Source organism: Doryrhamphus excisus, linkage group LG3 (assembly GCF_037039965.1).
Source record: "Doryrhamphus excisus strain RoL-2023G ecotype Guam linkage group LG3, RoL_Dexc_Guam_v1.1, whole genome shotgun sequence".
Lineage (NCBI taxonomy): Eukaryota > Metazoa > Chordata > Actinopteri > Syngnathiformes > Syngnathidae > Doryrhamphus > Doryrhamphus excisus.
The window spans coordinates 22,775,536-22,801,307 of record NC_136359.1 but is presented as its reverse complement, the minus strand read 5'-3'; the positions used below and the strand labels follow the sequence as shown (position 1 = coordinate 22,801,307).

Genomic DNA, 25,772 nt, shown 5'->3' with positions numbered 1-25,772 from the left:
ACCCTGGTCTGCGCGCTAACCACTACACCGCCGTGCCGCATACTGAAAAATCAATGCATTAATTTTCATGATTAATTTTCATTTTTTTTGGTTTAAATCAATCCAACACAAATATGCTAAGAAATATTTTTGTGATATTATTATCAAGTTGCTCTTATTACGTTTTTTTTTCCCCCCCAGCGGCCACTGATGTTAATCTGTGCCGCGGGCCAAAAAAAACAAAAACAAGCAGGGGACCGCAAATAGCCCCCGGGCTTGGCTTATAGGTATCAGACTCAGCTGAGCAGGAAAGGCCGGATACTGAAGAAAATCGAGAAAATAAATATATCTTGAAAAAAAGGGCATTAATATAAACTGTTTGAAATATTCGCTTTGTTTTCTGATTTTTTTTTTTTTTTTGATGATTACTGATTTTCAGAATGTGCTGAAACAAACCGAGAGCCACACTTTGGACACCCCTGGCTTAAAATGTCAATGAAATATATAGAGCATGAAATATTCAACAGGCATGGCATTGGACCGCTTTTATTTTTTTTTTGCAGGTTTGAGGTTTGCAGAACCTCCAGTTTTGTGTAATTGGACGTTTTTCAACTTGTTTTGAGCAACTTTCTTCCTAGTTACATGCCGACTTAGAATACAGTTACAGTACTTGTGAGAGTAGAACAAATGTTTTAACTAAGCACACGTGTACACACAAAAAACACAAGTGTACTGCTGTCAAAATACCCCCAACCCCCTATGCTTTTCAAGATGTACACACTATCCTCACCAGTTAAATAGTCTTACCTAAATATTTTACTATTTACATTTTTATCTCTCTCTTCAGAAAATAAAAAAAACAAAAAAACTAGCCTTCAAGTTGTCGATAATCGTCTTTTTTTTTCTTTTTGTCATTTAAAATCAAGTTTAAAAGTGCTTTTATAAATCTGTTCTTCTCTATGTACAATTTGTATTAGGTATATCAAAAAATGAAGAAATAAGGACAATCATTATCATCACCGGTAATAAATAAACGTAAAAAAAAAAAACAACACACAAGTCAAAGTGGAGATGACACAAAAAAGGACATGCATGATTCTCGGCCCTCGTTAGCATGTTGTGATCGTGACCAGTGTCTCTACAAAGCGTGAGGTAGAGAGCTGGAGAACTTGATGAGAAGAAGTTATTTTTGAAACAGTGTCGTGACGCATTAAACGACTCGGCGACTGGGAGTCAGTGTGCATCCAACCAAATTCAACAATACACCCCATTATTTTATTTTTTTTTCGTTCATTTTAAATGGAAATTATGAGACATCCACCATTTGTCTCGTTCTTTGGCTCACATGCATTCGTTACCAACTCCCAGAAGCTAAACTTCTCATCGCTTGGTACAGAAGTGTTCCTATGAAAAGCACCGGAAATGGGAACCTGACTTGGCAGTCTAAGAAGGAACCAGTTCTAGTGTTGGCTGGTTATGTGTTTGCAAGGTGCCTGCAGAAGAACCCACCATGCTCTGCTTGAAGATGACAGCACCATGCAGACGGCAGGATGGGCCTTCACAGGACATCAAGTGTATAAGGAGAGCACCACAGTGTAGGCAGAATGACCTAAAAGCACTCCATCCATCCATTTATACATTTTCTATGCCGCTTATCCTGTTTGGGGTCGCAGGGGGTGCTGGAGCCTATCCCAGCTGTCTTCGGACAAGAGGCGGGGTACACCCTGGACTGGTGGCCAGCCAATCACAGGGCACATATAGACAAACAACCATTCACACTCACGTTCATACCTATGGACAATTTGGAGTTGCTAATTAGCCTAGCATGTTTTTACAAGTCTATTCTCGTGAAATTTTTACTTTTTTTTGACTTAATATTTTTGCCTTTATTCTTGTATAATTCAATTTTTCTATTTCAGCTTTCTTTTTGTAAATTGTCTTCCTAATTTTCTTCATTTTTTTTATAATCATATAACTTTTTGTGCAACCTAATTTCCCCACCCAAAAAACAAACTTTATTTTTTGTTATTACAAAATTTCCACAAAAAAAAAAATTTAAACTATGGTACATTATTTTTCTGAAATTTTCACATTTTTACTTAATATTTTTGCCTTTATTCTTGTATAATTCAATTTTTCAACTATTTCAGCTTTCTTTTTGTAAATTGTCTTCCTAATTTTCTTCATTTTCTTCACAATAGTATAATTTTTTGTCCAAAAAACAAACATTATTTTTTGTTATTACAAAATTTCTACAAAATATTTTTTTTAACTATGGTACATTATTTTCCTGAAATTTAAACTTTTTTTATTTAATATTTTTGCCTTTATTCTTGTATAATTCAATTTTTCAACTATTTCAGCTTTCTTCTTGTAAATTGTCTTCCTAATTTTCTTCATTTTCAAGTTATAATTGTATAACTTTTTGTCCAACCTAATTTTACCCCCCAAAAAACAAAACTTTATTTTTTGTTATTACAAAATTTCCACAAAAAAAATTTTAAACTATGGTACATTATTTTTCTGAAATTTTCACTTTTTTTTTACTTAATATTTTTGCCTTTATTCTTGTGTAATTCAATTTTTCAACTATTTCAGCTTTCTTCTTGTAAATTGTCCTAATTTTCTTCATTTTCTTCACAATAGTATAATTTTTTGTCCAACCTAATTTCCCCCCCCCAAAAAACAAACTTTATTTTTTGTTATTATAAACATTTCCACAAAAAACACATTTTTTTAACTATGGTACATTATTTTCCTGAAATGTTAACTTTTTTTATTTAATATTTTTGCCTTTATTCTTGTAGAATTCAATTTTTCAACTATTTCAGCTTTCTTCTTGTAAATTGTCCTAATTTTCTTCATTTTCAAGTTATAATAGTATAACTTTTTGTCCAACCTAATTTTACCCCCCAAAAAACAAAGTTTATTTTTTGTTATTACAAAATTTGCACAAAAAAACATATTTTTTTAAGTATGGTACATTATTTTCCTCATCACATTATGACATTATTCTCATAAAATTCCAAAGAAATCTCATTAGATTAAAATTTTTTTCTATGTATATTTTGACTTTATACTTGTAAAATTACTGCTATTTTTAATGATATTTTTCCAAAAAAAAAGGAAAAAATGATGCAAATGGCCCCCAGGCCTCAGTTTGGACACGCCTGGACTGGATGTTGTAGATTGTGGGAATTCATCCAGAAAAACATCGGTGAGGTCACATGCTAACATTTTGCTTTCACCAATTTTCGCCACTGTAGACGCACCCCTTCAGTGACTCTGTGACTTTGGTGTGACAGAATGCACCCTGGACTGGTGGCCGGCCAATCACAGGGCACATATAGACAAACAACCATTCACACTCACATTCATACCTATGGACAATTTGGAGTCGCTAATTAACCTAGCATGTTTTTGGAATGTGGGAGGAAACCGGAGTACCCGGAGAAAACCCACACATACACACTCCACACAGAGATGTGGGTGGAATCAGTCTCCTAGCTGTCCACTCGACCACCGTGCCCAAAAACACTCCCACCATATATTTTTAGCTTCTAACCCAAGCTTTGTCCTGATTAGTTTCACCAAAGAGACCAGGATCAGCACCGCCTTTGGTGAACCTGTCCAAACCGGGCAAACAAGGCTGTACTGGTGCCTGAATGGATCTCGCTCTAAGTGCTAGGAGGTCTTTCAAACGGCAGACAAGCCTGCCCTCTAGAGTTGGCTCAACAAAGTGATCACTCCTAACTGAAAGCCAGAGGAACCTGATTCTATTAAATGTAGTAGTTACAGATCTGGGATCAGGTGGAATTTGCACACCAAAAAAAAAACCCAATAATATTATCACAGATGAGCAAAAATACGACATAACCTCGATTTCAGTTAGAGCACCTAAAGTACAGCATCAAGTGCCATGACAAGTCGTGGAGAGCTGGAAGTTTAAGCACCAATCACAAGCTGCTGGGGTACAGAAGAGGGTGAAAAGGAGGAGAACATTAAGGAGTGACAAGATATGCATGTGCCTAAATTTAAAAAAAAACGTTTTAGTTTTCATTTGGAGTTCCGATTATTATAGAACATTCAAAAAAAAATTATGCAAATAGTGCAAATTAATAAAAAAAAAATCTCACAATATTATTCACCATTCTGGATGAATGTATATTCTTCACATTCACACTCACATTCATACCTATGGACAATTTGGAGTCGCTAATTAACCTAGCATGTTTTTTGGAATGTGGGAGGAAACCGGAGTACCCGGAGAAAACCCACGCATGCACGGGGGAGAACATGCAAACTCCACACAGAGATGGCCGAGGGTGGGGAAGGAAAATAAGAAGCCAAAAAGTTACCACTTCCACACAACATAGGAGGAGAACTCATTCATTCATTCATTTTCTACCGTTTATCCTCACAAGGGTTGTGGGGGTTGCCGGAGCCTATCCCAGCTCTCTTTCGGGCAAGAGGCAGGGGTACACCCTGGACTGGTCGCCAGCCAATCACAGGGCACATATAGACAAACAACCATTCACACTCACATTCATACCTATGGACAATTTGGAGTCGCTAATTAACCTAGCATGTTTTTTGGAATGTGGGAGGAAACTGGAGTACTTGGAGAAAACTTGGGGAGAACATGCAAACTCCACATAGAGATGGCCGAGAGTGGAATTGAACCCTTGGTCTCCTAGCTGTGAGGTCTGCGCGCTAACCACTCGTCCACCGTGCCGCCATTATTTTTGTAAATTTCAAAAAAATTATTATCATATATAAACACTCATCTCTTGTCACCCAGATAATAATAACTCCTCCTTTTAACACAGCTGGAAGATTAACCAGAAGAGAAAAATATCATACAGATTAAAAATATATAAAACAAAAATAAAATTAAATCATTAACAATAACATGATTTTTGTAAAAAAAAAAAAAAAAAAAATCACAACAATTCTTATTATAATACCTGTAAGAACAACATTGACGGTAATAATTGCAATCATAATAATATTCATAATAACAATAGCAATATTTAGAATCATTAGAATTCTATAAACAAGAAAAAAAACAATGGAGTTCCTCTCTTGGGAAAAGAGAGGCAGAGCACCACAAGCAGTGTGTCTAAAGGCCAAACACTGCCTGACATGAGGTAAAAAAAAAAAAATAATAATAATAATAGCAATAAAAATGTCCCCACCTCTAAGTGGACAGCAGAGGGGGTGCATGACGGAGAAGATGGCAGACATCTTGCTCATCCCTCATTGATCCGTGGGTGGCTGACGTCACACGAAGTAGCTGTATGGCCCGGTGAGGTGCGTGAAGGCATAGGGAGATGCGGTAACCATCGAGGTCGTATGGAAACTGGGTGCTAACCGCGTAACGGGCCCGTCTCTTTTGTCTTTAGATTGTCCAGCACCGAGCGCGGCCCCCGTTGCGGCGGCGGCGGCCCCCCATTTGCGTTTCTTGCTAAGCGCTTTTATTTCTTCCTGCGAGAGGCCGAGAAGCGCTGCTTCCTGTTGCCTCTGAAGCGCCCGCTCTGCCAGAAGCTTCATTTTGGCCTCCCAAACAGCTAATCCATGCATGGGCTGTTGGAGGTTTTTGTGCTGATAGAAGACCAGAGAGATGCGAGTTGGGTGAGAGCGATCGGGTTTTTTCAGCGGAGTGGTAGCATGGAGTTCCCGACGTGCGCATTCGATTAGAATGGACCCGTGAGCCGGCGCCACGGCGACACCGCCGATGTTAGGATCGAGGAAGTTGTGCTCGCTGTCGGACCACACTTCTTCCTCGTCGTCGTCACGCCCCTTGGTGCTCTCGGCGTCGCATTCGGCTTGGCCCCAGCTGGATTGATCTGATTGCTGCAGTGCATCGGGGAAGAGGCGTCCCTCGGGGGCGGGAGATGGTGTATTGCCTGCGACGGAACCGCCGCATGACTTCCAGGCTTTCTCTTGAACCCCAAGAGGAGTCGAACAGCGACTTTCGCCGGTTTTGCACCACATCTTATCGGGGTAGGCGCCCGCGGGGTTGCTGTGCTTCAAACCGGGGCTGTATGCTGCGTGGCCCATCGGCCAAGAATTTGGCTGGGGACTCGGGGCGGGGCTGAGCCACTGCCTGGGAGTGGCAGAATGGGGTGTCAGTGAACGGGAGAGAGAATTCCCAGGGTGTGTAAGAGACAATGGGGGAGTGATACCAGGCTGAGGTGTACCCGGATGAGGGGTGCTTGGACGTGGAGTGGATGGGCAAGGAGATCCTCTGTGAATGCCTAAATGAGGCGACTGGGACGGAGGTACCTGAGGCACTGGTGATGACGCAGGGGATGCCATGAGTGTATTTCCACCGGGGAAGGATGTCCACGGTTGTGGGTAAGAAGAACCGTGTTGCTGGGAATGCTGGTGAAACTTCTGCTTGTCTACGTTAGCTAATGACGGTTCTGGACTTTGTCGACAATTCTGATAGTCCCAATTCTCAGGAACAATACCTCCGTTGAACCTGTTTCCGGGCCAGGTAGCAGAATGGGGGGTGTTGTTAGGTGTGTTTGCACCAGCCTGGTGCACCAATCCTGGGTCGTCACAAACTGGCATATCCATCGGCTCCTGCTTGATGACCGGAGTTGCTCTGTTGGAGGACTCGGAAGAAACCGAAGAAGGGCGTGGTTGGTTGTAGTCTGATGACTGGGTGTTCATTTGGTTGATTGGTTCTGAATGACCCGGGTAGGAATGAGTTAGTCTTGCTTGAAGACTGTGAATATCAGGCTTCCTGTCCGCTTGGATATCCTTAGTGCCGGGATTGGACAAAGACTCTTTGCGAGCCTCGTAGGTCCTCATTTTAGGGGGGAAAAGTGCATTAGGGGCGTAGTTGTAGAGACCGTAGTGCGATGTGGGCAGGTTATGGTTGTAGCCGTTTACTGGGTCTGCTGCAGAGGGATGGCCAGGTTTGGGGAGGCCTCCCCTTGCATAGTAGGCCGGATGCGGGTACATGGTCTTGATTGCACTGGCTGCTTGCAAAGAGTATCCGTCCATTGATCCGATGAAGGGTTCCTTCTTGATGTTGGGCTGAACTTCTTGTTTTATAATTGCTAAATGTAGAAAAATAGGAAAATACATTATTAAACTGACTGCAATCAATTTACAGTTTTTTTCTCGATTGTTTAAACACATTTTCTGAAAGGATGCCTCATATTCTCGTGTGTGAGTGATTTTTTGATTTGTGTGTAGAGTTCTGAGAATATGAGGCATCCTTTCAGAAAATGTGTTTAAACAATCGAGAAAAACTGTAACAAAATTCTTATATCGTAAGTAGCACGCCTGTTTTATGATGACTTCATGGAATAAAACATTTCAAGGAAAAAAAGAGGTGTTCTGTGTCAAAAAAAAAAACAAAAAACCCAAAAAACAATTCACAGCGCTGTCTTGTCAAATGCACCGTGTACATGACAAGACAAATTTTGCAAAGTAACTTTAGATACAAATTGATACACACAAATTGTGTGTAAACAATCGAGAAAAACTGTATGTGAAAAATAAAAAAAAAAATATTTCTGTGTAATTTTGTGTTCTGAGTCAAAAAAAATACAAAAAACCCAAAAAACAATTCTAAAATAACATCACAAATTGTGTGTAAACAATCGAGAAATACTGTAACAAAATTCTTATATCGTAAGTACCACGCCTGTTTTATGATGACTTCATGGAATAAAACATTTCAAGGAAAAAAAGAGGTGTTCTGAGTCAAAAAAAAAACCAAAAAACCCAAAAAACAATTCACAGCGCTGTCTTGTCAAATGCACCGTGTACATGACAAGACAAATTTTGCAAAGTAACTTTACATACAAAATGAAATAGTTCTTTGTGTGTTCTAGTGTTCTTTGTGAAAACAAGTTTACTTCATGAAAATTGTGCCAAAACTCAGAAGAATTGTGTGTAGTGTTTTGAAAAAAAGTATAATAATAGTTTAGCAGACTTGGTTCATGGAGAGTTGGTGCATTGGTTATATGTTGTGGTCATTGTGTCTCAGGCATCACAAATTGTGTGTAAACAATCGAGAAAAACTGTATGTGAAAAATAAAAAATATATATTTCTGTGTAATTTTGTGTTCTGAGTCAAAAAAAATACAAAAAACCCAAAAAACAATTCTAAAATAACATCACAAATTGTGTGTAAACAATCGAGAAAAACTGTAACAAAATTCTTATATCGTAAGTAGCACGCCTGTTTTATGATGACTTCATGGAATAAAACATTTCAAGGAAAAAAAGAGGTGTTCTGAGTCAAAAAAAATACAAAAAACCCAAAAAACAATTCACAGCGCTGTCTTGTCAAATGCACCGTGTACATGACAAGACAAATTTTGCAAAGTAACTTTAGATACAAAACGAAATAGTTCTTTGTGTGTTCTAGTGTTCTTTGTGAAAACAAGTTTACTTCATGAAAATTGTGCCAAAACTCAGAAGAATTGTGTGTAGTGTTTTGAAAAAAAGTATAATAATAGTTTAGCAGACTTGGTTCATGGAGAGTTGGTGCATTGGTTATATGTTGTGGTCATTGTGTGTCAGGCATCACAAATTGTGTGAAAAAAATCGAGAAAAACTGTAATGAAATAAATAAGACTTACCTTTATTGCCTTGGTGTTGCGGGGACTCACTGATGCACACTTCGGTTTTAACAACTGTCTTCTCCGGTGTTTCTCCTGCCTGCTGCTGGAGTTTATTTTTCTTCTTTTCCGATGCAGCCTTCTTAGCATCGAGACGACGCTGTCGACACGACTTGGCTGGTTCAGGCAACTTTCGGACTTCTCGGCGGAAAGCCTGAAGCACCTGAACGCCTCCCGTTTGCATCTTGAGACGCTGGCCTTCCTCGCTGCCAAATTCGTCAGTGGTGGAGAGCTTGTAGAGAGGTAACACATGGAGCTGTTCGTCCTGAGGGATCTCGCCAACCGCACGGTTGTCCTCCTTGGTCAAAGTGCACACCTAAGTAGGATTAGAAGCACCATGAATATATTATATCTGACACGCTCATGTAATCAAACACGGAATATTAGTCGCCATACCACTGTACAGCCATTGTAAAGGTTGTGCTGGTCCTTATGGGCATGGGCACAGAAATCCATGCAAGCAGTGACTCCTGCAAATGGTCTTCCCTCCTTCAAACCCAGTCGGCAGTCTTGGGCCTTATATTCTGATTGACACTGAGGGAAAGAGTAGAGAATCATTTACATACAAGTACATACTTAAAGTAAAACAGTGGAACCATGTTGACAACCCGTCTATGTATGTAGACCAGGGGTCTCAAACTAGTTTGAGGCCCCCGCCTTGATATGAAAGTTTAATGTTAGTCCGGCCCACGCAAGTTTGATATGGATGCTGTATGGTATCATGTACCCAGAAAACATTATTACGTTTGATTAATGTTCATGTTAAAGGTTAAATAACTGTTAATAGTTATCCTCCCTATCCGTGTGGAAGTGGTAAGTTTTTGGCTATTTAAGTTTAAAGGAAATAACTTGAAGGCTACCGTTTAGGTCGCTAGCTCTCTAGTTTGCGAGTTAGCATGTGTCTCAAGACCCGGCAGTTGCGCAATATGTTGTAAATAAAAAGAGTATAAATGTGACTATAGTCGTGTTTTGTCATGTCTACAGGGCTCTAATAATGCTTTGTTCATTTTAATCTGAAAAAAATAATTTGTCTACCCACCAACTATATGTGGTTTCTTAAGTTTTTTATTATTTGTCGTTTTATTATTATTATTATATTTATTTATTACTGATTGATTGATTTTCTTTATTCTTAATTTATTTATTTTTCAACTTATTTTGTGTAGAAAAATAAAAATTAAGATATTTGAGAACAGTGGAATGTTTTATCAGAGCTTTTCTTGTAGAAAATTGGAACCAAAGCAAAGTTTATTCATTTTTCCGTTTTTAATAAATGCATTTTTTTTTTTAAAAAAACCTGATGCGGCCCAGTCTCACCCAGACTCTAGCTCCAGTGACCCCCAAGTAAATTGAGTTTGAGACCCCTGATGTAGACCAACTCATATCAAGTCACAATCCATTCACAATCCTTATGTGAAACATGAACACATATTTATTTAACACGAGAAAATGAGTTAATTTCGCTGTCATTGGAATGGCTGTATCTTCCAGCACAAAACGTGTGCTTCAGTCCTCAGGTAAAAAAAAACGCTGGCATCAAACGAGCATCTTGTTGAGTCTTTGAAACTAAGCGTTAGGTATCCACTAGGGCTTAATAAATAAAAGTGCAGTTTTCCAATAATTTCAGCAATAAATACTTTTAATAAAGTTAAAAAGAGTATCAAATGTTGTGTTCCTTTGCTGTGATGCTACATTATTTACAAGATATTACTTGGAAAATATCACCTTGAAGGACTAGTACTACAATGTAAACCCGAATAAGTTAGCAGAACTAAAAAAAAAAAAAAGGCAATCAGTTGCCACATTTTTTATAATAATAATAATAATATATATTGTAATAATAATATCGTTATATAGCTTGGTTAATATACAAGTTAGTAATGTAAATGGGACACTGTTGGTGTTTTTGTGTACATTGTTGACATGCATTCATATATTTATCTATGCACAAACCTGGTTGCTGTAGGCCTGAGGGGCCAGCTTCTTGTACAATGGAGCCACTTCGGTTGCCAGATGCTGGAAGTTATTCCTGAGTTTGTCTTCCTGATGAGAGAAAAAAATGGATCTGGTAAGTACACAGTACACTTCAAATTATTTGCCACTTGTTAAGATTTATATTGATATTTTGATATATTATATTAGAGAATTTACTTATTGCCTTTATAGTATAGCCTTCATTTTAGAATGAGAATACTTTTTGTCTTGTTTGGTTCAGAAATTTGAACATTGAGCAAATAACTGTGAAAATAAGTTATGTTGGTTTTCCCAACAAATAGAATCTTGTTTAAAGATTCTACAACTTGCACAGGATTGTTCATTCACTGTAAAAAGTGCTAATGTTTGAACATTAACTTTATTCAACAGAATACTGTGAATGGTTGACATACTGTAAACCAGGGGTCTCAAACTCAATTTACTTGGGGGGCCACTGGAGCTCGGGTCTGGGTGAGACTGGGCAACATCAGGTTTTCCAAAAAAAACCCCAAAAAATTAAAAAAAATTTTTTCGCTTTGGTTCCAATTTCCTACAATAAAAGCTCTGATAAAACATTCCACTGTTCTCAAATATCTTAATTTTTATTTTTCTACACAAAATAAGATCAATAATAAAGAAAAACAATCAATCAGTAATAAATAAATATAATAATAATAATAAAACAGCAAATAATAAAAACTTAAGAAACCACATATACAGTGAAGAAAATAAGTATTTGAACACCCTGCTATTTTGCTATTTCTCCCACTTAGAAATCATGGAGGGGTCTGAAATTTTCATCGTAGGTGCATGTCCACTGTGAGAGAGATAAACTAAAAAGAAAAATCCAGAAATCACAATGCATGATTTTTTAACAATTTATTTGTGTGATACAGCTGCTAATAAGTATTTGAACACCTGAGAAAATGAATGTTAATATTTGGTACAGTAGCCTTTGTTTGCTATTACAGAGGTCAAACGTTTCCTGTAGTTTTTCACCAGGTTTGCACACACTGCAGGAGGGATCTTGGCCCACTCCTCCACACAGATCTTCTCTAGATCAGTCAGGTTTCTGGGCTGTCGCTGAGAAACACGGAGTTTGAGCTCCCTCCAAAGATTTTCGATTGGGTTCAGGTCTGGAGACTGGCTGGGCCATGCTAGAACCTTGATATGCTTCTTACGGAGCCACTCCTTGGTTTTCCTGGCTGTGTGCTTCGGGTCGTTGTCGTGTTGGAAGACCCAGCCACGACCCATCTTCAATGCTCTGACAGAGGGAAGGAGGTTGTTCCCCAAAATCTCACAATACACGGCCCCAGTCATCCTCTCTTTAATGCAGTGCACTCGTCCTGTCCCATGTGCAGAAAAACACCCCCAAAGCATGATGCTACCACCCCCATGCTTCACAGTAGGGATGGTGTTCTTCGGATTGTACTCTTCATTCTTCTTCCTCCAAACACGCTTATTGGAATTATGACCAAAAAGTTCTATTTTGGTCTCATCTGACCATAAAACTTTCTCCCATGACTCCTCTGTATCATCCAAATGGTCATATGCAAACTTAAGACGGGCCTTGACATGTGCTGGTTTAAGCAGGGGAACCTTTCGTGCCATGCATGATTTCACATCATGACGTCTTAGTGTATTACCTACAGTAACCTTGGAAACGGTGGTCCCAGCTCTTTTCAGGTCATTGACCAAGTCCTGTCGTGTAGTTCTGGGCTGATTCCTCACCTTTCTTAGAATCATTGAGACCCCACGAGGTGATATCTTGCATGGGGCTCCACTCCGATTGAGATTGACCGTCATGTTTAGCTTCTTCCATTTTCTAATGATAGCTCCAACAGTGGACCTTTTTTCACCAAGCTGCTTGGTAATTGCTCCGTAGCCCTTTCCAGCCTTGTGGAGGTGTACAATTTTGTCTCTGGTGTCTTTGGACAGCTCTTTGGTCTTCGCCATGTTACAAGTTAAAGTCTTACTGATTGTATGGGGTGGACAGGTGTCTTTATGCAGCTAACGACCTCAAACAGGTGCATCTGATTCAGGATGATACATGGAGTGCAGGTGGACTTCTAATGGGCAGACTAACAGGTCTTTCAGGGTCAGAATTCTAGATGATACACAGGTGTTCAAATACTTATTTGCAGCTGTATCACACAAATAAATTGTTAAAAAATCATGCATTGTGATTTCTGGATTTTTCTTTTTAGTTTATCTCTCTCACAGTGGACATGCACCTACGATGAAAATTTCAGACCCCTCCATGATTTCTAAGTGGGAGAAATAGCAAAATAGCAGGGTGTTCAAATACTTATTTTCTTCACTGTAGTTGGTGGGTAGACAAATTATTTTTTTCAGATTAAAATGAACAAAGCATTATTAGAGCCCTGTAGACATGACAAAACACGACTATAGTCACATTTATACTCTTTTTATTTACAACATATTGCGCAACTGCAGGGTCTTGAGACACATGCTAACTCGCAAACTAGAGAGCTAGCGACCAAAAAACGGTAGCCTTCAAGTTATTTCCTTTGAACTTAAATAGCCCAAAACTTACCACTTCCACACGGATAGGGAGGATAACTATTAACAGTTATTTAACCTTTAACATGAACATGAATCAAACGTAATAATTTTTTCTGGGTACATGATACCATACAGCATCCATATCAAACTTTGGCCATTAAACTTTCATATCAAGGCGGGGGCCTCAAACTAGTGTCATGCGGGCCACATTTGGCCCGCGGGCCGCATGTTTGAGACCCACCAATGACTGAATAGAGCAACTTCTACTTCATGTACAGTATCAGTACAGTATCTTTGGGCAAGATAGTGAAGCCCCAGTTGGTCCTGATGCTGATGTTGTAACAAGGTTAAAAAAAATAAGTATTTCCAGCGTAAAGGTCCTGCTTATTTTTAGGTATAAAAATCTTAATTTAAGATTTCTGACAAGAGTAAAATTCACTTGCTGCATGGACAGATTATTTCAATACTTTGAAGTAGTTTTTTTTTTTTTTACCCAAATCTAGTCCAGCCCTATTTTGCAGTGTACATATACTAAATAACAGGTTCACAAAGAATACCTCTTCAGGGTGCTCTCCTTGTAGCCGGAACTTGCGTGGTATTTTACTTCGTGCGTATTTGCAACCATTGAAGTACATACTCCAGGAACAGCCAAAGGAGAACGAAGCACCGCAAGTGTCAGGGTCCTTTCCTTGACATGCGCAGGTTCGACTGCAGGGGGAGAGATTGAGCACATTTTCAGAATGCTGAGGCACAGAAATGGAGGCTGTTAACATTGTCATATTTTAAAAAATTACCAACTATCAATGAGAAGTGATCAACATTGAACTTAATATTTTGTTATTTGCTGATTTTTTTTTCTACTATTACAATTTTATATAATTTTTTTAATATTTTTTTTTTACTAGCAGCCTTTTCATTTAAATAATAAGATAAAGCAAAATGTTAGCATGTGACCTCACCAATGTTTTTCTGGATGATTGGGCGAAAATTCCCACAATCTACAACATCTAGTCCAGGGGTGCCCAAAGTGAGGCCTGGGGGCATTTGCATCATTTTTTTTTTTTGGTATGTGCCATGTTGTAAAAATAGCAGTAATTTTACAAGAATAAAGTCAAAATATACATAGAAAAAAATTGTAATCTAATGAGATTTCTTTGGAATTTTATGAGAATAATGTCATAATGTTATGAGGAAAATAATGTACCATAGTTAAAAAAATATGTTTTTTTTGTGGAAATTTTGTAATAACATAAAATAAAGTTGTTTTTTTGAAGGGGAAATTAGGTTGGACAAAAAGTTATACTATTATAACTTGAAAATGAAGAAAATTAGGTGAGTGTGAATGGTTGTTTGTCTATATGTGCCCTGTGATTGGCTGGCCACCAGTCCAGGGTGTACCCCGCCTCTCGCCCCAAGACAGCTGGGATAGACTCCAGCACCCCCCGCGACCCTTTTGTGGAGCGGTAGAAAATGAATAAAAATAAAAATAAAAATAAAAATAAAAATAAAAATAAAAATAAAAATAAAAATAAAAATAAAAATAAAAATAAAAATAAAAATAAAAATAAAAATAAAAATAAAAATAAAAATAAAAATAAAAATAAAAATAAAAATAAAAATAAAAATAAAAATGAAAATGGTAGAAAATGAATGAATGAACAATTGTACCTTTTAAAAGTCAACATCAAAAACCTCCAACCAGGTACTTACTCATCATTGAGGCCACAGCGTCTACTAGTGGGGTTGCCATATTTGGTGAGCGTGTCGCTGAGCTCTCGGTACAGTTTATCAGCGAGAGGCTTTGGGACGCCTTCCCATGCCATGATGAGGATGATGATGACAGCGTTGGCACAGTGGTGGCCGGCACGATGACGGACCAGACACAGCAACTTCTCTTTCTCATCGGAACGGCGAATCACCTGATATGGAATCGAAAGTTTAAAGTTGAGTGTGAGTCTTTTAAATAGTCACGTGGTAAAACTCAACCAATCGACACACACCAGTGCTTAAGAATTAAAATACTCATGTTTGCATATTAAATATTATCTCTTACATTGCAAATTATTTGCCACTTTCCAAGAGTTAAAATGGTATTTCTGGACATGTTAGATCAGAGGTCTCAAACTTGCGGCCCGGGGGCCAAATGCGGCCCGCGAGACGCTAATTTGAGGCCCCCACCTTGATACCAAAAGTTTAATGTTGAAATGACAGCTTAAAGCTGTGTGCACACCGGACACAATTAACATGATTTTTGTGTTTTGTGGTATGTTTTTTTTGCGAAATTTGAACCCAGAACCACCTGACTGTGAGGCAACCACATGAACAATAGCGTGACAACTACAGTAGATGCATATATTGAATGCATATATTATGTCATATATTGTATATATTATATCATATGCATACAATGCATGGCATCATGTCCTGGAAAAAGATATGAAGATCCTTACCCATTTAGCAATGGGGCATCCTCTTGAGCTCTTTCCTTCTCTTCCTGTGTACACCACTTTTTCTATCCGGACCGCCTCTCCTTTCTCTCCATACCTGAACATGAGAAAAGTAACATACATCAGATCTTGATGCAGAGACACCATTTTCCTTATGATGTCACGTGTGATGGTAGCCAGCATAGAAATACCAAAAATAATTGCCACAAAATGAAATATACATGAGTTTAGAACATGGAAGAATGAGAGGTATTTTTCTGCATACTTCAAACACGCGGCCCGCGGGCCAAATGTGGCCCGCATGACACTAGTTTGAGGCCCCCGCCTTGATATGAAAGTTTAATGTTTGATATGGATGCTGTATGGTATCATGTATCCAGAAAAAATTATTACGTTTGATTAATGTTCATGTTAAAGGTTAAATAACTGTTAATAGTTATCCTCCCTATCCGTGTGGAAGTGGTAGGTTTTTGGCTATTTAAGTTTAAAGGAAATAACTTGAAGCCTACCGTTTAGGTCGCTAGCTCTCTAGTTTGCGAGTTAGCATGCGTCTCAAGACCCTGCAGTTGCGCAATATGTTGTAAATAAAAAGAGTATAAATGTGACTATAGTCGTGTTTTGTCATGTCTACAGGGCTCTAATAATGCTTTGTTCATTTTAATCTGAAAAAAATCATTTGTCTACCCACCAACTATATGTGGTTTCTTAAGTTTTTATTATTTGCCGTTTTATTATTATTATTATTATATTTATTTATTTATTACTGATTGATTGATTTTCTTTATTCTTGATTTGTTTATTTATTTTTCATCTTATTTTGTGTAGAAAAATAAAAAGTAAGATATTTGAGAACAGTGGAATGTTTTATCAGAGCTTTTCTTGTAGAAAATTGGAACCAAGGCAAAGTTTTTAAAAATTTTTTGTTTTTAATAAATGCGTTTTTTTTTTTTTTTTTTGGAAAACCTGATGCGGCCCAGTCTCGCCCAGACCCTAGCTCCAGTGGCCCCCAAGTAAATTGAGTTTGAGACCCCTGCTGTATAGTATCATGTACCCAGAAAAAATTATTACGTTTGATTAATGTTCATGTTAAAGGTTAAATAACTGTTAATAGTTATCCTCCCTTTCCGTGTGGAAGTGGTAAGTTTTTGGCTATTTAAGTTTACTTTAAGTTTTATTTTGTGCAGAAAAATAAAAATTAAGATATTTGAGAACAGTGGAATGTTTTATCAGAGCTTTTATTGTAGAAAATCGGAACCAAAGCACTGAAAAAGTTTGTATATTTTTCTGTTTTTAATAAATGCGTTTTTTTTTTTTTTTTGGAAAACCTTATGCGGCCCAACCTGGCCCAGACCCTAGCTCCAGTGGCCCTCAGGTAAATTGAGTTTGAGACCCCTGCTGTAGAGGTTCACACAAGAAACCAGTTACACAAATGGAAGATTATTTGCGGGTTTTTGGTGGTCTCAAAATGTAACTTGATCTGCTGTCATTTTGGTATTATAAGAGGACAGTTGCACGCATGTGTGTATTGCTGCAAGTTAACTTATATATATATATATATATATATATATATATAGGGGGTGGATGGACAGAGTCTGGGATCAGGGGTTGCTCGGGGGTGGGGGTCAGGTCATCAGAACTGGTCGTATGAAATCTCCTGACAGCTTGATACCTGCCATTGTAGAAACTTCAACGCTGACTAGATTTGGCATGACAGTGAGCACAAAGGCTTCCTGGTGAATAGGAGCCACCCTAAGGTGGCTGGGAGTTTTTGGAGGGGGGTAAGCTCTCTCACCACAGGGAGGCCTGCCTGGGTCAGGGGTGAGTCAAAGGTCATCTAGGAACTGAAGGAGTCTTACCGAGTTACGTCATTTCTCAAACAACAATAAGAGGTTTCTGGTCTAACAACCCCCACAGCATCAGTCCCCTTCAGGGACTAATGACTCTGTGGTACAATTCAAATGCGTTGTATGTTCCGCTAACCAGGAAGTAACGTCAAGTTTTGATGCTGCTTAACCAGACAGTAGTTATAGTTTTGACAAAAAAAAACGTTAAACTGTATTATGGAAAGCAGGAAGTGAACAAATGTAACAGTTACTGAATAAAAATAAAAATAAAAATAAAAATAAAAATAAAAATAAAAATAAAAATAAAAATAAAAATAAAAATAAAAATAAAAATAAAAATAAAAATAAAAATAAAAATAAAAATAAAAATAAAAATAAAAATAAAAATAAAAATAAAAATAAAAATAAAAATAAAAATAAAAATAAAAATAAAAATAAAAATAAAAATAATTAGGTGAGTGTGAATGGTTGTTTGTCTATATGTGCCATGTGATTGTCTGGCCACCAGTCCAGGGTGTACCCCGCCTCTCGCCACAGCTGGGATAGTCTCCAGCACCCCCGCGACCGTTGTGAGGAAAAGCGGTAGAAAATGAATAAAAATAAAAATAAAAATAAAAATAAAAATAAAAATAAAAATAAAAATGAAAATGAAAATGAAAATGAAAATGAAAATGAAAATGAAAATGAAAATGAAAATAAAAATAAAAATAAAAATAAAAATAAAAATAAAAATAAAAATAATAAAATAATTAAAATAATTAAAATAATTAAAATAATTAAAATAATTAAAATAATTAAAAATAATTGCTTCTTCCTACTCCTTTTGGACATGTGGAACTGGGAACTGATTATGTGATGCATTCAATTGTAATCTGATGCATGTTCAAATGAAATAAAACCATTACCATTTTCATATATGACCCACCTGGATCTTTTATGTCGAGAAAAATAATTTCACCATATATGTTGATGTCAACGTTGTTGTTATTGTTCGATACTGACTTAAGTGGGCTAAGCACCAGAAACAAAACCTTGAGTGCTAGATTCTAGGGTACCAAAATAATAAATATCTGCACCTGTTCAATTATTAAATACCTCTATTTTCTTCCCTTCCTTCCCTCATTCATCCTTTTCTGTCTCTGTGCAGGATTTCTCATCTACTCTTCTCCTCCCTTCCTTTATCTCATGCTCAGCTATCATCTGCTGCTGTTGCTGCTTCTGGCTTAGCCTGTGTTATGATGCCGCTGCTGATATTTCCTGTTCGTCCTGTTGGATTCTGGGTCATAGATTCCCTAAGGACAAAACGTTAGGAGGGGGAGAAGGGAGAGGCATTTGAGAGCACAGAGCAGAAAGATAACAAAGAGAAAACCAACCGTGTTTCCATCAGGTCTCTTATGGAGGCCACAGTTGGTCCTGATCCCAAGTGATTGTAGTAAGGCCCCTCATCTTTCTCCAGGATTTGTTCTGAGAAAAAAGTCAATAATGAAATAAACACATATAACTATATGACATTTGAAATATTTACTCGAAAACACGTACATTATCGCCCTGCTTGTTGCTCATCAGAATGGACTTGATTACTTCCATCATAAAATACCGTCTCTGCTGTGTAAAACTGCAAGCCTCTTTTCAAAATACTACTTGTGTGTTAATGCACAAGACACTATACTCAACTTATTCAACTTCAGTGCTGCCCCTACTGGTGTATGAATGTAAAAGAATGTTTGGTGGTAGTCCGAAGAGGGAGTTGTGATGTGTAAACATGCTTTATTAAGCTGACCCTCACTACACTTTTACAGAAACGGGAGTACTGCAGTATCAAAGCCTATTAAAAGGTACAATTGTTCATTCATTCATTTTCTACCGCTTTCTCATTTTTTCTTATTCTTATCATTTTTATTTTTATTTTTATTTTTATTTTTATTTTTATTTTTATTTTTATTTTTATTTTTATTTTTATTTTTATTTTTATTTTTATTTTTATTTTTATTTTTATTTTTATTTTTATTTTTATTTTTATTTTTATTTTTATTTTTATTTTTATTTTTATTCATTTTCTACCGCTTTTCCACACAATCCCAGCTGTCTTGGGGCGAGAGGCGGGGTACACCCTGGACTGGTGGCCAGCCAATCACAGGGCACATATAGACAAACAACCATTCACACTCACCTAATTTTCTTCATTTTCAAGTTATAATAGTATAACTTTTTGTAGAACCTAATTTCCCCTCCAAAAAAACAAACTTTATTTTATGTTATTACAAAATTTCCACAAAAAAACATATATTTTTTTAACGATGGTACATTATTTTCCTCATAACATTATGACATTATTCTCATAAAATTCCAAATTCCAATTTTTTTCCATGTATATTTTGACTTTATTCTTGTAAAATTACTGCCATTTTTTATGATATTTTTACAACGTGGCACATACCAAAAAAAAAGGAAAAAATGGTGCAAATGCCCCCCAGGCCTCACTTTGAACACCCCTGGACGAGATGTTGTAGATTGTGGGAATTTTCGCCCAATCATCCAGAAAAACGACGGTGAGGTCAAATGCTAACATTTTGCTTTCACCAATTTTTGCCACTGTAGACGCACCCCTTCAGTGACTGTGTGACTTTGGTGTGACAGAATGCACCCTGGACCGGTGGCCGGCCAATCACAGGGCACATATAGACAAACAACCATTCACACTCACATTCATACCTATGGACAATTTGGAGTCGCTAATTAACCTAGCATGTTTTTGGAATGTGGGAGGAAACCGGAGTACCTGGAGAAAACCCATGCATGGGGAGAACATGCAAACTCCACACAGAGATGGCCGAGGGTGGAATTGAACCCTGGTCTCCTAGCTGTGAGGTCTGTGCGCTAACCACTCGACCGCCGGGCCGCTTATTATAATTTAAATAATACATAATAATTTAAATAGGTGGGCTGCACGGCAGTCGAGTGGTTAGCTCGCAGACCTTGGCGACTTCAAATTGTCCATAGGTATGAATGTGAGTGTGAATGGTTGTTTGTCTATATGTGCCCTGTGATTGGCTGGCGACCAGTCCAGAGTCTTGCCCAAAGACAGCTGGGATAAGCTCCAGCACCTGGGATAAGCTCCAGCACCCCCCACGACCCTCGTCGGAAAAGTGGTCGCAAATGAATGAATTTAAATAGGTGAGCTGCACGGTGCTCGAGTGGTTAGCGCGCAGACCTCACAGCTAGGACACCAGGGTTCAATTCCACCCTCGGCCATCTCTGTGTGGAGTTTGCATGTTCTCCCCGTGCATGTGTGGGTCTTCTCCGGGTACTCCGGTTTCTTCCCACATTCCAAAAACATGCTAGGTTAATTATCAACTCCAAATTGTCCATAGGTATGAATGTGAGTGTGAATGGTTGTTTGTCTATATGTGCCCTGTGATTGGCTGCAGGGATTCAGGAGTAGAATAGTTACACCTAAAATGTATCACATGACTACATGAAGCACCATGATATTTATACTACAGTGTAAGTTGGAACATCTGTAGCCAGTAAAACTTGATGCTATTTATGATGTTTTGATTAGAAGTGGAGGTTGGTGCATTGGAGTTCAAATCCATACAGCTTCAATGTCTTGGTTGAAAAGAAGAAGGAAGAACAGAATCGTATCACAGCGTACGATAGAATGACTCTTGTTGATTGGATATTCACCGCCGTTGCTTGATTATAGTACATTTTGTATAGTACTTTTTATTCGTGGACATGTATGTGCAGTATATGAACCCAAAGTGACTTACCCACACAGGTACAAGTGGGGAACTCTGCTTGTAGGTCTTTAGATGGAGTATCCAGCAAGCTCTTTGTAGGGGTGTCTAGATAGTGCAGAGGGGACTCTAAGAACCCTTTCAAAGATGGAGAACAAGGCAGGCCGTTCTTGGTGGGTGTGTCCTCCTCAGAGTAGCAAGTCGTGGAAAGTATAGCTACATCGCCCGTGGTTTCGATTTTCATCCGTTTCGGCAAGGGTGAACACGGTATGCTGAATGTATCGTTTATCTGACTATGCTGCTGCTGCTGTCGGACCAGGTCCATCTGGTCCTGCGTTGGACTCTCTGTGGATGTTTGGTTTGAGGTTAGTTCCTTCTGCGCTTCAGGTTTATCATCCATCGCCTGACTATTCCCATGAGGCTCAGTGGAGCAGGACTCAGGGGCGTGGATGAACGGAGCATTCTTGGTAGCAGATGACGTTATGACACTAGGGTCCAGACCACTGGACTGGGATTGGTTTCTTATCTGAGAAACCATATCAGTCGTAGACGTTGCTTGGCTGGAAGGTGCGTCTGCGGCCGAGTCCCCGAATTCTGCTTCAAACTGACGAATCAGTTCTTCATACTTGGGGTCGATATTGAAGAGGCCGGGTAATTGTGAGGTGTTGGGTGGAGATGTGGAGGTCAGATTTGAGGCAGTGTTGGCAGAGGCTAAACTACGCACTTCCTCCGGTTTAGCATGAGTGACACGGGGCATCGGTGGGGGCGGAGAGTCCATGACAGATGCAGCGTTCCCCGACAAAGCAGAATCAGTCAAAGACGGAGGCAATGAGAGGTTGGGAATGGATACCTGAGATTGGGCTTGGGCAGGGAAGCCTGCGGAAGCCACCTGAGAGGAGTTACTGTGAGAGGGCAACAGGGGCAGTGAACCTGCAGGTTGCAGACTGGTCGGGGTGTTGGCCGGGCCCGTGGTGATTTGAGTCTTGGGCAGGAAAGTTGGCACTGAAGCTTTTTGCTTGGTCTTCTTGATGATAATCTGTTTGGGTTTCGGAAGCGGGGGAGCTTGGTGCATCATAGCTTTGATGACGGGGGATGCAGGTTTTTTCTTCTTGGGTTCCTTGGGCTCCTGTTTTATGCTCAGATGCGTCAAACCGTTGGCTTCCATCTGCGGCCACCATTTTTTTAAGTTTTGACAAGGGGCACTTGGAGCACCGAAGCCAGAGGAGTGATTAGAGAAGAGGTTCCTCTTGTAATGAAGGTGCTGTTGCAGAGCTGCCTGAGTTGAGTGTCTGATGGCCGCTTGCCCAGGAGACAGCGGGGTACCGGCGTAGTGGTGAGCCTGAAACTGACCATTAGCCACGGAGGCGGAATGATGGTAAGGCTCAACCGAGTCTGGCTCTTGTTTTATCCTGCGCATACCCGACTGTGCCTGGAAGTTTCCGTTCTGGCTGAACTGTTGCGTGACCGGAAGTTTGAAAGATGCGTTGTCGGACTTTCCGTTTGTGTCACCCAGGAGCTGTTTGAGTTCAGTCATCAGGTCTGATCTAGCGTGAGTTGCACCAGCGTAATGAGAATCAGAATTCATACGCATCCATGCTTTTTGATCTTCGGAACCTCTGTTCGGGCACTGCAGCCACTGTTGGGAATTCTGGCCAAAACCTTGAGTATTTCCTTGACCTGGAAAAGGAGAGGTAGAAGCATGGGGGGGTTGGCCCTGTGACTGGGGCCGATGGTGCTCACAGGACACCGCCGTCTCCTGGTGAGTGTGTAATCCCGGAGGGACGGACTGAGAACGTGAGGATGGAATCAAGTTAGTGCCATTCGGAGGAGGAGATAGGAGGTTCTGGCTGTGTTGATGATGCTGGAGGTTATTATGAAAGAGACCTTGACCCGGAAGACCAGCACCTTGAGTTCCAGCAGCAGATAACTGTGTAAGGGCTTCTATGGCGATGGCTGTCTGGAGACTGACATTCCTTTCCTTGGCTATAGAGAGCACCTGGGGTGAGCAGGGAATCGGAGGAAGTTTGGAGCAGGGTACTTTTTTCCGATGTTGCTGCTGAGGGTAGGAAGAAGACAAGTGGTGGTCGCCCCCGTTCGCTTGGAGATAGGGCTGATTCTGCAGATGGGGCTGCTGTAAATGAGTGGAATTAGTCATCTTGCTGGTGTTTTGATCCTCACCGGTCGCCAACTTAATCTTCTTCTCCAGCCACTCAAGGTAGTCGGGGCAGTCTGGACCATCACAGTTACAGTTAGGAGGCTTGTGACCATGTTTTGCTTGGCTCAGCGCTGTCTGCAGTGTGTTCATATCTTCTAGAGATCGGTGGCTTGAGTCAGGAGCCCCTGAGTGTTTGATCCGAGCCCCGTCAGCACCCATCTCCTGGATGAATTTCTCATACAGTTGTGTCGTCACCGGTTCCGCTTGGAGGCAGGACGCAGACGAAGAAGGAGGTAAGGTGCCCGCGATGGCGGAAAAATTGACCAGATTGTGAGCATCCTCCATATCCACATGGTGGACAGGTTCACTCGGGTTTGCATGACTGTTGCTGTTCAAAGATGCTTGTCGTTGGTCATCGCCGTGCCCCGACGCCCAGCACTGCCTTGGGGGTACACTTCCTGCCCTCTTCTGCTCTGTGTCCATTGATGACTCATTATCATTAGGGTAGCAATTCACGCCATTGGATAGTTCCAGGCTCAGCGCGCCTTCCTGGAGGCGGTCATGTGACCCAATTTCCATCTGGCCTCCACCTCTGGGGCCATCCAATGAAGTGACTTCGTGAACAGTCTGAAAACACAAACAGATGTAAGTTAGTGATATTTTTTTTCATAAAGTAACCCAACTTGATTGTAGATAACATTTGTAGCATCTTTTATGGGTTGCGGTTAAAATGCTTTTGGAAGACTTTGCTAGTATACATGGAATACAGATATGCATTACAAAAATGGTCAGTTACTCAACTTGCACACATATGTGTCATTACTTGTCATTATTATATTGTCATTCACTTAAAAGTGTGTACCAAATTTTGTGATTCTTCATATAAATCAAACTTGTGGGGTTAAATTTTGAGGTCTAATTAAGGTAAAGAAACCAACCGGAGTAATATGGTAATGGTAATGGTTTTATTTCATTTGAACATGCATCAGATTACAATTGAATGCATCACATAATCAGTTCCCAGTTCCACATGTCCAAAAGGAGTAGGAAGAAGCAAAGCTTATTAAATCCTACCCCTCCATCTGGTACTTTTATAATTAGTAACTGTTACATTTGTTCACTTCCTGCTTTCCTAATATAGTTTATTTTTATTTTTATTTTTATTTTTATTTTTATTTTTATTTTTATTTTTATTTTTATTTTTATTTTTATTTTTATTTTTATTTTTATTCAGTAACTGTTACATTTGTTCACTTCCTGCTTTCCGTAATACAGTTTAACGTTTTTTTGTATTTTTATTTTTATTTTTATCACATACTGAAGTACGAGGTGATATGACCATCCAATTACATAACATAATTACATACATAGTATTTGTGATTTTACAAATAAGGAGTTAGTATGTTCTCTGTAGGCGGCATTATGAATTATCCTTACTGACCTTTTTTGCAGTACAGATTGCTTTTATAGTTATTAGCCCATATTTCCACACCAATAAGTAAGATATGGTAGAACCAAAAATCAATATAGAGTGTGGAGTGATTTCTGATTGAGAATAAATTTGCTTTGTTCAATATCGAAATATTATTCTTACTTTTTCCAGGATAATATAATATAATGAACATTTGAAATATTCGACATATTTACATACATATTTTATTTTATTTTATTTTATTTTATTTTATTTTATTTTATTTTATTTTATTTTATTTTATTTTATTTTATTTTATTTTATTTTATTTTTATGTTTTTATCACGTACCGAAGTACAAGGTGATATGACCATACAATGACATAATGGGTACCATACTAAGTGTCCATATTTCATATTTGTTCACTTCCTGCTTTCCATAATACAGTTTAAGGTTTATGTAATATGTGAATAATCAATGCTTACACACTAATATACACGCAAACAATACTAATATATATTATTATATACAAGCTACATGTCATGTTGGGTAACTGATTGTGTCGATGTTGTGTTCTTTTCTTTGTTGCACCGTGAGTGTGGTATGCATTTGAGTTGATAAGCAACTGTCAGCGTGTGAGTAAGAGTGTAAATATTAAGCTGCTTCACTGTGTGTAGTGTAAGTTAAAGTTTACCGCAACTACTACTTTGTATGCAAAGTATACACTGTATATGTATACTGTTCTCTGGGCAAATATACACTAGAACTTTAGCTGCGTGTTTATCTGCACAACCAAATAATTTGAGAAAAAGAAAAAAAAAACATTCCATTCTCTCCTTCACTTCTCCATGTTTTCCTTCCCACCTTTCTAACATAAAGTAGAGCACACCCAGTGCTGCAAGGTCAGGTCAGACAGGTTGTTAGTAGGTTAGGTAAGGTACTTCTGAAGAGGGACTTTACAACATGTAACATACATGTCCATTGTTAGACTGTGTCATACAGTCAGTTATGAAATACTCATACAGTACTTGGATACAGATACAAGGGA

General features: G+C 38.8%; 1 protein-coding gene across 2 annotated transcripts in view; it reads right to left on the bottom strand.

Annotated features, from left to right (window-relative positions):
* Positions 1–371: 371 nt before the first annotated feature.
* tet3 (tet methylcytosine dioxygenase 3) overlaps positions 372–25,772 on the bottom strand; it is a 44,066-nt gene continuing 18,665 nt past the window's right edge. For both annotated transcript variants that reach the window (XM_058070050.2, XM_058070049.2), the window contains exons 2-10: positions 21,192–23,940; positions 18,792–18,882; positions 15,578–15,671; positions 14,838–15,046; positions 13,685–13,835; positions 10,581–10,670; positions 9,024–9,161; positions 8,589–8,943; positions 372–7,052 (exon numbers count right to left, since the gene is read on the bottom strand). In XM_058070050.2, the coding sequence (XP_057926033.2) occupies positions 5,263–7,052; positions 8,589–8,943; positions 9,024–9,161; positions 10,581–10,670; positions 13,685–13,835; positions 14,838–15,046; positions 15,578–15,671; positions 18,792–18,882; positions 21,192–23,892 (5,619 nt within the window). In that variant the 5' untranslated portion in view covers positions 23,893–23,940 and the 3' untranslated portion in view covers positions 372–5,262. The remainder of the gene's footprint in view (positions 7,053–8,588; positions 8,944–9,023; positions 9,162–10,580; positions 10,671–13,684; positions 13,836–14,837; positions 15,047–15,577; positions 15,672–18,791; positions 18,883–21,191; positions 23,941–25,772) is intronic.